Source organism: Buteo buteo, chromosome 4 (assembly GCF_964188355.1).
Source record: "Buteo buteo chromosome 4, bButBut1.hap1.1, whole genome shotgun sequence".
Classification (NCBI taxonomy): domain Eukaryota; kingdom Metazoa; phylum Chordata; class Aves; order Accipitriformes; family Accipitridae; genus Buteo; species Buteo buteo.
In genome coordinates this window covers 58,217,387-58,231,406 of record NC_134174.1, presented here as the reverse complement: position 1 = coordinate 58,231,406, position 14,020 = coordinate 58,217,387, and the positions used below count along the sequence as shown (strand labels likewise).

Here is a 14,020-nt window from a genome sequence, read left to right as displayed (position 1 = left end):
GCATCTTGCTAGATGGAATATAACTGCTGAAACTTAAAACGCTAGAAAAAAAAATTTCAGCTTGTCACGGGTCTTATGCATTTCTGAGCATAATTGTTTTTTCAGTAAGCGCAGGACTAGGGAGGGCAGGAGCACACATAGTGGTGATGCACCAGGACAGATGACGGGCAGAGCTCTTGCAGGGCATTCTGGATGCACGTGCTCCTGCAGCCAGGGAGGAAAGTCATCAGTCACGACTTTCCAGGATTTTCCAGGGACTGTTAAGAACGCGTACTAAACCAAAAGATTATTTAACAGCCAACAACAACAAAAAAGGACTTACAAATGAATACCGCTAAGTCCTTTTAATTGTTTTTCATTACTTCTACTGCAATGGAAACCCCTCTTCCTGCTCTCACCAGACCAATTTGATGCCTTTATTGGACAGAATTTACATGATTAGTGAATGAAAGAAAAACGGTGGCTTTTGTTACAATGCATGTTATTTTATATCTCCTGATCACTTACCTAGGGAATTAATTCAGATCAGAGTGTTATTTACAGTTAATAACTTCAAATTTATAGGACCATAGGAAAGTCGTCAGGCAAAGGAAGATGGATCTGATTGTTTAATGATATGAATAATCTAAAGAATATGGCGCCGAAAGTACAACAGGATCTGCAGACACACCCCAAGACAACAAAAACCCAAACCCAAGCAGCAACAACCAGTAAGAAGATCAGAAATAGGGGGAGGTGGGGTGGGGGGGGGTTGGTAGGGGGTGGAATCAATTTGGAAACTGTTGGCATTTATATCTAATGAAAACCACAGTTCGAACTGAATGGAAAGCAGCAATATGGAAATAAGAGAGGGGTGAAAGGTAACTCATTTTTAGTGTAAGGAAGTAGGGAAAAACTCACAATTGCACTTGTGGTGCAGGACATGGGCATGAATTGACCGTGCACTGTTGCAGCTATAGAAATGGAAGTTAGGCAATAGGATTGTGTGGATGGCCTTGATTTAAGACAGCATTACGTTGAGGACAAATTCCCCCTCACTTAAAATGCTGAACTTGCCTGGCCCCCCACTCTGCCCTGGGCTCAGCAGGATATTGTCACGGCTCAGAGGGGATCTTTAAGGGACATTTTGTGGCATGTCTTAAATGATGTGCCAAGCTGAGCTTATCGCCCCTGGTGAACGAAATGCTGCACTGGTCGTATGATGAAAGCATGCAATTAAATGAGCTATTCCCCAGCAGGAAGTCAGGAAGATGTCAGAGAAGACTGAAGCCAGAGGAGAGAGCTGCAATGCGAGAGGCCTGCCCAGCAAGGAGGTTCCCCAGGGTATGTAGAAGATTGTGAACCCTTCAGGGCCAAAGGGTGACTCTCCTGAAGGATCTGAAAGGCTTTTGAACTTGTGAGGAAAGAGCAGTGGAAGCTGAAATCTGTGAGGAACTGAAAGGACTTTGATATTTTAAGAAAATAAATTGCCCTAAAAGGGAGTGGTGTTGCAAAAATACTGCACGGTCACTCAATACAAAATAAAGCAAGCTAGACAACTGCAAAAGCTGGGGAAAAACATAAATCAAACCATCCTTCATCTCGATCCTGATGGTTTGAAAATAACATAGATAACATAGTCAGAAAAAAGATGGAAGTGTGGGTGGGTTTGCTTGTTTTTGAGGAGAAAAATCTGCCTGCGTACTAAGGCAGACCTCTGAATAGATGAGTTGCTAAACTGGACTGTTATCTCCCCACTTTCCTGGGCAACACCAGCTGGCGTGGGAGGCAGGGGTGTGTGTGCATATACAAGGCAGGAAGGAAGAAAGGCACAGGAGAGAAGTACATTTTTAACCTCAGCATAAAAAATGCCTGATTTTGCAATCCGGTTGGCTAGACCTGAACCAATGCTCTCACGTAATGGCAGCACCGAGCCAGAATCGCCCCAAACACCCTGCAGAGCCATGATGGATTGGTAAGCGCTCTCTACATCCAACATGAAATTAAAGCAATGCATGGTGAGATCCCGCCAGCAAATTGCTCAACTTAAAACCAAACAAGCTCCAAATAACTGTGTTTCATATGTAAAAACAGCAAGTGCACATTTAATGGGTCTTGACAAGCCACATGAAACTTTCACTTGTAAATTCAAAACATAAACCGGGCATTTAAATTCCAATAACTGGGCATTTTTATGTTTACATATTTCAGCTGTTCAACTCATCACTTCATACACAAATTTGACTACTCCAACTTTTTCTTACATCAGTAAAAATAATGAAATATATCTCATATAACAGTATATCTTATTTATAAGAATGCATCCTCTCCCATTTCCACTCTGAACTGTAGCTTTTCTTCAAATACAGTGATACAAAGTGGATGTAAGGTACTCCTTGATGCAGTTTAAGCAGTGATCATAATTTCCTGTCAGGTTACACACACAGTCCTGTTAGCTAAGGCCTGTAGTTAGCTTTCCTGCTGGTTAGATAATTGTTTCACATGATCTCACTTCAGTGGCACCAGTGTGGCATTGCTGCCTGCCTGCAGAAACACCCAACACTTTCCCTGGCCACTCCAGAAGGGCTGCAAGGAGTTTCTCCCTTCTATATGTTCATGCAGCTCCTCAATGCTGAACTGACTGTTCAGTCTTCACACACCATAACTGCGCAACCATTGCCTTTTTTTTAAAAAAGTGTTTTTGAAGCTTCTGGTTGCCATGGTGAGGGCACCAGAGAAATACCAGAAGGACTTGTACACCATAACTGAAATAAGGGTTTTGATGATACAGCCAACAAGTGTTCACTCTTTGAAAGAGATAGTTACTCTGCGTAACAAGCAATATATTATTGTTTAGCATATAAAGAGACAAAACTGTTTCTAATTTCAGAGTTAAGCTGGAAAATCTAAAAAAAACCCCAAAAAAAACCCCCTACAGCCCCATCTTTCCAAATTTTGGATGTACTTTAGGTCAAGTATCTCAGACACCATGTAAAGCAATAAAATTAATCCACTGCATAGATGGAGTACCTTTCCTTTAAAAATAATGACACAGTACGTGAACCTTTTCAATGTGCAGACATTACTGAAATAAACTTAAATGGCTTTATCTTAAAGATTGGCCAGCAGTACCTCTGGATGCTATCAGGCTGCTCAGACCCAGCTGATCTTACTTTGTTTCCACCTTTCTAACAAACACAGAACAACAAAGGCACTAGTCCTATCAGATTCTCCAGGCTGTCAGATGCTCATAGGTTACATGCAGCATTAAGCAAACATGTCTGAGAATTCACTGATAACGTCAGGACATTCTTCATGGGCAGCAGTCATAAAACTCCTATAATTTGTTTAAGACTTATTATGAACAGACTCTAAGACATTAGCAAACATGGGAGGTAATGGGAATAGCTTTCCAGTAGCTTTTAAATTATTTAATTTGGGAAAAGGAAATTGCACATCAGAGAGGAGTAGTCAGATTGCACATCAATATGTGCATTAAACAGCACATCAGAGAGATGCAGCAGTTTGATGTCTGAAGATGTCTGGTCAGGGCTGTAGCCCTTACGATAACATGCACTGCACAAAATATACCATGGTTCGTGAAATATATTCTCTAATTTATTTTCTTGCTAAAGGATTTAGATTTTCCTACTTGAAAGAAAGAAAAAAAGCTTGTTAATAAAACAGATTAAATCAGTACCTAAGCTTCCTAGTATATGACAGTGATTAACCCTTTCGTTTTACACCATAATCCTTGGCTCAGAGAAAGCGCATGTTCAAACAAGCTCATCGCAAGTCCATACATGCTTGTGTAAGAAAGGTATTATCCTTGCTACTTACACCTCATATTTACTAATACTTGCCAGAAGATGAGTCAATGACTATTTCTCTGATCTAAATGCATATATCTAAGACTGGGTGAAGACCAGCAAGCAAGCTCTTCTTTAAAATGTGTCTGATAACCTCTCTTCCTCTTCTTCCAAACACCTTCAAACCATTTCTTCCTTGTTGACTGGAATAAACCAGAGAAGGAACAAAGTTCTGTGCAAACTTCTAATGCAATGTAATTCTGCAGCTATAGAACAAAAACATTGCGCACAATACTTGTTAGTTCAATCCTGAATCTGTGTTACACAGACTAGTAACAGGAAAAATGCTTTCTGGCTCTTTTGTGACAAATATTATATTCAGGAGGAGACAAGGTAATTGGTTTCAGTCCTGACTCTCAGGAACACTATGGCACATCGCACCTGAAACCTGGAAGAAATAATGCTGTTTCTATCCCCAAATCAGTCATAAAGTTTGATGGACATTCAGCCACAGATACTGTATTAAAAATGCTTTTATTTCCTCACATGAGAAATCATAGCAGGGTTCCTCTGAATTTTCCTGTATCAAGAAAAGAAACAATAAAAGGAGATACTTGAGGGGAACTAGTAGCTCAGACATCTCCTCTTTTTGCCTGATCACACACTCAGCTCCCCTGTTCCTGCTTCTCCCTGGCAGATGCCAAAAGCCAAGCAGGCAGCAGGCCCCTGGCTTATTTGGACAACTGTTCCCTTGCACAACAAAAACTTGCAACTTACTGGCAGTTCCAAACAGCCAGTTTCCAAAAAGTGCTGGGCTCAGCTTCTCTTGCGGCAGGACACTAAAAGCAGCCCAGCGGCTCTTTGTCCCCTAACCTTCTGTTAAAACAGTCACCTAGACTCAGGGGTTGCTCCTCTTCATCCCCCTTCCTAAAATCTGCATGCTGATGCTGCATCTATTAAAAAAAACAGAGGCTGTGGCAATGGTATATTTATTGCGTTTGGCAGACTTGGCAAAAGGTCCCCCAAAATGTTAAGGAAACAGTTATGCTCATCAGATTCAATACTGCCATCGAAAGGACCAAAAAATAACACACATACTAACCTAAACAAGATCTAACTTATTTTTATCTGTTAGGCTAAAGATCTAGTCCTTCCTGTGAGTCCTGGCTACTCATAATGTGAATATTTTAACAGGAAGGAGCAGACTGAGATCACATTTTACAATGGCATGTTTAACATAAAATTATCATGATTAAAGCATTATGCAATACCTCCTTAGAGTATTTTCTTTATAAAAGAGCTTGGCTACAAAACCAAGCTTGCACAAATTGACTTGAAAGTAATAAATTCCTTAGTCAACAGGTTCACATTATACTCAGAGCAACATGCAGATCCAAGAGACACTCCACAACACTTCAGCAAACAATCCTGTTATTCATGGATGACTATAATAGGGTGATTACTAACAGCTGTTTGCAATCTCATTACATATGGAAAAGCTTCAAAAAAAATTACAGAAGAAGCACCCCAACTTACAGAGGAACTGAAGAGAGAAGAATCTGTAAAGCTTCTTAACCCCTTCCCAGTCCTGTTATCCTCATTACTCGTGTTACACCCCAACACCCCCAAAGACTCACCCTAGCAGCCCTTAGTCACTCCCTATGGCTTCAAAATACTCAAGGCAACAGTATTACTTTCCAATGCATTCATCAGGTTAAACCCAAAGCATACATGTATTAAAATATAAATTAAAACTAATATTAAAGTGGTTCAACAGATTTAATAGTTTTATATGTAGCCTACACAAGTACTGAACTTACACAACCAGTAGGTGAGTGCTAATATGGCCAAGTATAGGTATGATCACTCCCAGGGACATGAGAAGAACACATAGTCTAGCTTTTAAACAAACTTAACCCAATTATAAATGTTAATTAAAGCATTCCTGATGCAAATGATAGGTTAATATTCAAACACAGAAAGCAGAACACCACGTAATGCTCTAATTTGTTCCTATTTGACCAGTGACTCCTTCACTCTCTTCCCTGCCCCTAAGTTTTAATTAAGTGCCCTGCAGCCAGCCAGATCTTTTTGTAATACTGCAATGAAGCAATGAAGAATATAAAAGCATCAGGAGAAAAAAACAACACAACAAAGGCTGCTTGTTCACAGACAAAACACTATGCAAACAAAATGCTGGATAATCTATTTGGTGACTCTTCTTAGAGGACAGTCCAGAGATATTCTAGCTAGCTGTGACGTAGATTTCTAAGTCTCAAAAAGTTAATCGGGAATCTCAGAAAATAACACTCTCTTGTTCTCACCCCCCCTTAATCCCACTCACAGGGCTCTGCAGTATCTGAGTGACCCTCTTCCTTTGCTCCATCATATTGAAGTCCTGTCTCAGGTCAGGAGACATATTTCTCTCCCGAATATACTCTGGGTCATTCTCATTGATGCGATCAAAGTACCGCTCTTTGTGAGGCATCGTGGCTGGGGGAGGAGTAGTGATCACCACCTGACTGGCATCAGTACTCATGCTTCAACCCTGCAGATGGTAGGCTTCACCTGAAACAAATAAAAGAGGGAAGAATGATTAACCATCCAAAGGAGGGCATTGAAACTAACTTCCAAGTCTGGACACAAATAATGTTCTTTTTCATCTCTGCAGAACAACATCTAAAATGAGAGGAGAACAAGTGAATAATTATCATTATTAGAAAACCAAGGAAAAATTCTAGAAAAGTGTTTAAAAACCATTCATGAGTTCTCTGATACCACTTAACCATCTTTATTCAAGTTCAAATAAAAAAAAAAATCAACAGCATACAATTAAAAGTTATGACATTTGAAATGACCATAATATATTTTACAACAAACTTCCCTGTATCATTTTATATTGCACTCATCACCCCCTCAAGGTTTTTATATAGCTCTCCTTCCTGACATGTTCAAGGAAACACACCCAGAAGACGGGGCCTCTGTTTAAAATCTGCTCAGAGCTCATCTCCCAACTCAAATGAAGACATTCCTCACATACAGCATTTCCAAAGCATCTCGTAACCCCAGCTTAAAGACAAGACAGTGGGCCACTGAAAGGCTGCTAGGGGATCTCTGCAGAGTACCAGCTGGTGCCTGCACTTTCAGGAGACACTCGAGACACCGAGGGAATTGCACAAAATATATGTTGTATGTTAGGTTGCACAGGACTGAGGCTGCATCCACGGCAAATAGCTGAGTTTTAGATTTTCTCCTCTTGTGTGCAATTGTATGCAAAGATCCTCACTGAAGCTCGTTACAGTAGGAAAAAACCAACAACAAAACCCCCCTTTCATGTCTTGGTAGAAAGCTATGCTTAAAATGTCATTAAAAAAACCCTGATAAGCATTTGTAAACACAAACAGTACTGGATCAAAAGCAAAAAAGCAGACACCTGAATTTTCATACAAAGAATCAGGCTCAGAAGCACACTTAGGAACACCATTCCTCAAATGGGTACTGAAGAAGGACGTTTTTCTCAGGTTTGAGGAACAAAGAGAATCAAGATTTGTAGGAAGAGATAGTGTATTATGAAAATACATTTTAACATGCAAATATCTGCATTCAATAATATATTTAATATAAAAATATTTGCATGCAAATGTATTTAGTACATAAATAATTCACATCTTCAGAGGAAAAAAAGCCAAACATGAAGGAATGAGAGTTGTCGAGCAGTATTAAACAGTGTGGTTTGACATTATGGTATCAGTGGTTTAAAGCGTCCTTGCTCCATGGCACAGTTCACCCATTCCTCGTTTGGGTCAGTACAACTACTGTTTGGGGTATTCTGCGAATAGCAAACTGACATGGAGCAACTGAGCTCCTCCAACTACAACCTCGCGTATCTTCCAGACGAAACAACTAGAAGCCCTGTTAAAACCAGTTTCAGCAGCCCAAGCCCTCCTTCTGCCTGCAACAAGCCCTTTTGGTCCTTATGCTGCACCCTCAGCTGCTCAGCCATGTCATGAACCAGGCTGGCAGGAGGATGCAAATTGGTTTTCAGCCAGTTTCCCACACTGACACCCAAATGGCTTTGCTGGCACGCTGCAAGGGAGAGCGCAAGGATGAAATCCTGGGGCACTGCAGCACTGTACCAAATATGAAACCCCAGACAGAAAACCAGACAGATATCAGCTACAGAACAGGGATAGCATTAGCAGGTAAGGTGTAAGAAAACCATGTCTATGATTTTCTCATGTATTACAGATTACAATAAAATTTGGGATTGAGATGCAATACAACTAACACCCTTCTAAAAAAACAATCACTACAGGTTGTAATTGTTTTTGTTCTTATGCCCCCCTGCCCCCCCCCTTTTTTTGAGGGAGAAAACACAATCTGGGATGCAACATTATCCAGCTGCGCACACAGAGCTTCCAGGAGGTACCTGGCATGCTGAATGAATGTACCATGTACTGGGATGTATAATTCGCATCCTGGAGACAAGCTCCATGGACTCCGATGACTTTGTTTCAGAGGCTGTGGAAGCGTACTGGTGAGTTTTGCATTTGCTGCTTGGGTGCAGTACAAGTTCGTTCAGTATTTGCTGACTGACCACCAGTAAGCCCTCTACATGTGATCAATTTGGGGATGCTGGGGAGAAGATAAGGGACTTGCTTCAAGGAAGTGAGGGTTTGGGAAAAATCTAGTAGAAGTATAAAAGGGGCTAAAGTTTTTCTAAAGAATGAACTATTGCCTTTTCTAGCTGGGAACACTGAAGCAGAAGGATAAACCTCTTGGGACAGCATTTGGGGATATGACCACAGCTCAGCTTCCCTCTGTTCAAGTTAGAATAGATACCCTTATAAATGTTACTGTATTAACATTAAGGTCTTCTCCCCCTGCCCCAAATGGCAGGGTTTAAGAAGCAAAAGAAAAAAAGCATCATGAGAAGACACAAGATGATGGGCACACTCTCCAAATGCCACAACTTATGAAGAGCTTGAGACCAGACCTCTCAACCTACACTGTTCTCCATCTGTGTTGGGGTAAATACCTCCATCTGAGTCAGAACAGACACCTTCCAGCACCTGCTGGTAACTGAAAGCAATCTAGAAATGCAGATGGCAAGAACCTTGCTTGAATCCGTGACTCCTGCTCTTCAGTTACATCTTCCCAGGAGTTACCTTATCCAACTGTTTTTCCTAAAATGCTCCTGAATCCCGTTAACCCCAAGTGGCAAACTGTTGCTTAACTGCTGATCCACTTGGCTGGCTGCACCAACTACACGCATGTCTGAACTTCAAAAAACTTTTATAGTTATTATTGTAGGTTTACAGAGCATAATTAGTTCAAGTCCGTTACTTTACAATTCATTCTTACAGTGACAGAAAAGCTCATTCATCTGTAAAAAGACACAAATGTGGCTGGCAATACCTAAAATCCACAAAAGAAATTTTTCTAATTGCTTTGGGACTTAATTTTTTCCCCTTTCCTTTCAGACTGGTTTGTTACCTCTAGCCATTAAGATTACAACATTAAAGTCCTTGGACTACAAAAACTCCTCCATTACTGAACATAATATGGGTATTGGGTCCAGTTGTTCTTACTAGGTCCAGTTCAATGCCTACTATGTTGTGCCCAGGCTGACTCTCATATAACCCCTACTATTTGACTGGAAAATTTTCAAACAAATCAGCCATTCTTTTATTATTTATTTGCATCTTGCATTGATTTTTTCTTTTTTTAAAGAGGATATTTGTTAAAAATGTGCTCAGCTTTTGGGGATCTAAAAATCTGTACCTCCTTCTCAGCACAGGACTGGCAATGACATAGAAGTAAGTATTTACAGAAAATCCAGAGCTCAAAATCTATGAATTGTGATAAAGGATTCTCTCCCCCTCCACATTTTTGGGGAAGATTCTTTTGAATAGAGAAAAAAAAAAAAAAAAAATCAGCTTTCCTGCAAGGCTACTTTTGGCTTCCACCCCTTCCAGCGATGTTCATAGATTACAGAAAATGAGCTACCATCTTCCTGAGCAGTACTAGCTGATGTTTCTTATGCATGCTATATGGCATAAGTATAAGTGGTTCCAGAAACTGAGGCACAGGTGGAAATGAGAGACCATACGCCCCTATAGCAACAAGACACTGTATCTAGACGGGTCAGAAAGGACAAAGATACACAGAGAAATCAAACCTAAACTGGGATCTGATTTTGATCTGGTGAGAGCCATCACTCTTACTCAGCTGAGACACATTTTAGCCCACATTTTGGCCTAACATGCATATGCTGTCATGTCAAAAGAGATTCCAAGTATACAGAAGAGCAGTTTTCCCACCTATGGTTCAGCTACTCCAATGGGGGGCAAAAGAAACTAAGAAGAGCAAGTCAGCATGTGTAAGTTTTTGTTATACAGAATCTCCATCTCTGCTGAAAATACTTTTAGGGACCTGTGAAACAAAGAGGCTTAAAAGCTCTTACTACAGGGTAACTTGTTAATCTAACTCTTGCTTCCTCCTGTCTAGTTATGCCCTCCTGGTTCATGCTGAACTGAACTCTGATACTGCTACAAAAGAAAACAGGTCATGTCCTCCTGTGCTTTGATGCCTTACATAGCGCTCATGGGTTTTGGCCTCCATGTTCCGTTCTGTATTTTATACCTGTAACTGGGCTACAGAGAGAAAGTAGAATGTTCCACCTCTGTCAGGAGGCTATACATTTCTCTGCTTAGAAGTAAGTTTTATTTAACAAAAGCTTCCAATTTATTCCAGGAACTTGGAACTGTTGATTTTAGGCTGCAACATTAAGTTCTGAGCATCCCCACCTGACACTTTGTAAAGTCCAAGTAACATGCTGTGCTGCTTTTGTTGGAATAACTGTTTTCAATGTCAAATCAGAAAAGCAGCTCAAAAATAATAACGAGGTCAGAGAAACAAGGAGTACTGAAGAAAAAAAGAAAAAAGCAAAAGACCAGATGCAAGGAAAATTCATCTTGCCAAAGAACAGCCCAGAAAGCACTGACTTGATATATTTATATATTTCATAATGTACAGAATATATGTAAAAATAAATACCACCATCAGACAGACCAACAGAAAAGCAATCAAATCATTAAATCACCTAGCAACGAATCATTAACCTACCTTTTATGCTGATTTTTTTATGGCTGGTTTCAGACATCCTCATTTTCTCTATGCAGTACAATCCATCTGTTTGAGAGTTTCCAGCACTGCAAACCAGCAGTGTGCACACTGTATCATTAACTGGTATGGCTGATTTCAGGTCTGAGCACTCAAGCTAGACTATACAGCATCTGAGCATTTCTTTTTTAAGGAGCACATTGTGTTACTCTGTTCTTGCTATTTCTTGCCTGCTTGTTTTTAAGGAACAGTCTGCTCTTTCTTCCCCCCTCCAGTATCTTGTCTGCCAGCAGACTTGTTGGAAGCAAACTGGGTGTCTCTTGATCTCAGTTCCAGCCTCCCTATGAAACAGGCAAGTTCCAGTCTGAATCAAAGACTTGGCTTTAGCCAACACTGTCAGCTACATAAGCAAGCTGGCAGAAAGAAGCACGCTTAAGGAATATGAGGGAATGGTTAAGAGGGACAGGAAAATACATAGGAGAATAGGGACCAAGATGAGGGTCATCATCGTGATCTTCTGGCATTAGAAAGTCAACTGTTCATCCTCCCTCCTATAAATTTTAGCAATGACATGTAATTGAGTAATTGCATCTGTTCTAGGGCAAAAAAAATATTTGAATAAACACCTCAAAATTAATTTATTTTTTTTTATTCTCCTGATCAGAACATCAAATACCATAAATATCTGACAATGCATCGACAGATTTTTCTTTTTCTTTTAATGTTGCAGCAGGTTTGGGTTTCATTTATCAGTCTCAGCTTACACACTGGTAAGATGACTAAGTTGTATGTTCAGACATTAGCATTTTGTAAATGCAGTTTGTGGAACCAAAAATACTTCTGCTACACTAGATAGGTAGCATTTGTTCAAAATTATATTAACTGATTTTACTAATATACAGTGATTCTGTACGCTAGCACTCAAGTCAAACTATCAAACTACACCCTTAAATTGACACAAGGTAGTATTTGCATTAAAAAATAAATTAGTCATACCTTCTCCCAACCCTCCCAGCCATTCAATCCTTCTCCCTGTAACGCCTCTTCAGATTCATATCAGCAAATGTTTGTAAGGTCAGATGGTGGAATTGGTAGAAGAAACTACTCTTTGGTCGGGTTTAAGGTTTTGGGGTTTTTTGTTTTGTTTTGTTTGGTGGTTTTTGGTGTTTGGTTGTTGTTGTTTTTTAACTTCTTTTTTTTTAAAATTGATTTATTTTCAGCTGTATCAGTTCCCCCAGCCAGTTAACTGCATAGCTACACAAATGTTTGCTCTGAAACAAAGACAGTGATGATACGGGGGTGTCTAATACAGCTTCTTCCAGTAGCAATGCAGCCATAAACAATTTGTCAGCCCAAACTGGTTACAAATCAAATCTTCTAATCCAGTGCTGCGTATTTATTTAAATCCTTCTGTTTTTAAACAGAGTAAGCTAATAAAATAATCATCTCCTTTCAGATGCCACATTAAAGAGACTATGTCGCAGCAGTATACATTTTTCCTAAGAAATAAGAACCTGAGTGTATTTGAACCTTGTTTTTTTGTGTTTCTGTGTTAAATCCAAAGCATTATTTTTGCCCAATTATATAGTGCAATATTAAAGTCAACATAAATATTCAAGCTGTGCAACTCATACTTTACTCAGTGTAAACTGGACCTGAGCCAGCTACTCTTTACTATCAAAAAGTGAGATAACATAGTGGGTTGCTGACAGCCACCCAGAATATCAGGGTTATACCTTTACCTTTAATTGAAGATGTAACATTTTACCTCTGTTAAGGAAGGCTCCTTATAATGCACCTGTCCTGTAGCAGGTGCAGTCTGCACCTCCACATTTGCAGGCCAGACTGCCAACATTTTGCAGCACAAGCAATGGGGGAAAAAAACCCACAAAACCCAAGCCTAGAATGATGGTTTGATGTATCCAATATGCTCCACCACATGGCTATAAATGCTATTTGCATGTGTTAAGTCTCATAAATGAACTTGTATGCTTAACCCTGTAGAACCAAACTACTTTAATCATTCACATTTTGTTATTCCTTCACTGCTGCGTGACAGTTTTTAATGATGGAGAGAATCCTTGATGAATGAGTTATCCAGTTACCTTTTTCTGGGTGACAGTATGGTAAAAGACAAAACCAGTCTCAAAACAACAACCTCTGGAGTTCAGATCCAAGGTCTGTCTTGCCCAGTATCAAACCTCCTGTGCTGAGGAAAGCCTGTACGTAACTGGGCTCTTTCCATCGCTGTATTGTGTGACCCTTGAGCCATCAGCAGCATAGGGCCTTCCTTGCTTCACTCCATAAAATGATGTTTTCTTGTTTTACTAGTATTGTTTTACTTTAAGGTTGTGCAGACAGTAAGAACATTTTGAGATTATACTGTTCTTCACACAAAACATTAAAGTCAGAACAAACCCTGTCACACAAGCAAACTGTTTACAGAGAACTAACAGAGGAGGAATTCAGAGTTTGTTGGTGAAGTGATGCATATAGGTATTCCTGCATCGCACCAGGAAGGGGGCAGCTGCACTATGAGAAACATGAGAAAGCACTGAAATGTCAGAGTGGTAAAGGGCAATTCATGTGACACGTTGATTATTCACTATAAATCCTCTTCTACTGCTGGACACAGTTTGCCACAGCAGTTAACAGTAACAGTATGATACAAGCAAATAAAAACAATTAATTTGTAACTTTAAAAAGAGACACAATAGATTCTGTCACTAAAACCTTGCTTTAAGAGAAGAGGTCAGTCACCAGCAGATATCACAATGGTTTGGTTTTTCCCTTTCCCTAAACTTGTTCCTTTAAAAGAAAGTTTTCTCTTCAGTAGTTATATTTCCCCCTTTTATTTATTTGTTATTTTTAATAACTACCTGTTTCACTGCAATTTACCAGGAACAGTTTTAAAGCCAAGTTATATTTAGCTCATACGTAAGTTTTATTTACATATGTAACTGTATGCACATTCTTTGAAACAACATTAAGCTGCACTTTGGAGTGCTGATAGTTGTCACTTCTGCTTGGGTACACAGGGTGACTGGTCCTACGAAATGGTGTGGAGTCTGTGGACAGGAACTATTTCTAAGGCAATTTAAAAAAAA

General features: G+C 39.8%; 1 protein-coding gene across 5 annotated transcripts in view; it reads right to left on the bottom strand.

Moving 5' to 3' along the window:
• Positions 1–14,020, bottom strand: part of ADD3 (adducin 3) — a 102,768-nt gene that overhangs the window by 21,933 nt on the left and 66,815 nt on the right. For 4 of the 5 annotated variants that reach the window (XM_075026347.1, XM_075026348.1, XM_075026346.1 and 1 more), the window contains one exon: positions 6,133–6,356. In XM_075026347.1, the coding sequence (XP_074882448.1) occupies positions 6,133–6,327 (195 nt within the window). In that variant the 5' untranslated portion in view covers positions 6,328–6,356. Of the gene's footprint in view, positions 1–6,132; positions 6,357–10,916; positions 11,146–14,020 lie in introns of those variants that run through there. The other variant, XM_075026349.1, reaches the window with a different exon arrangement.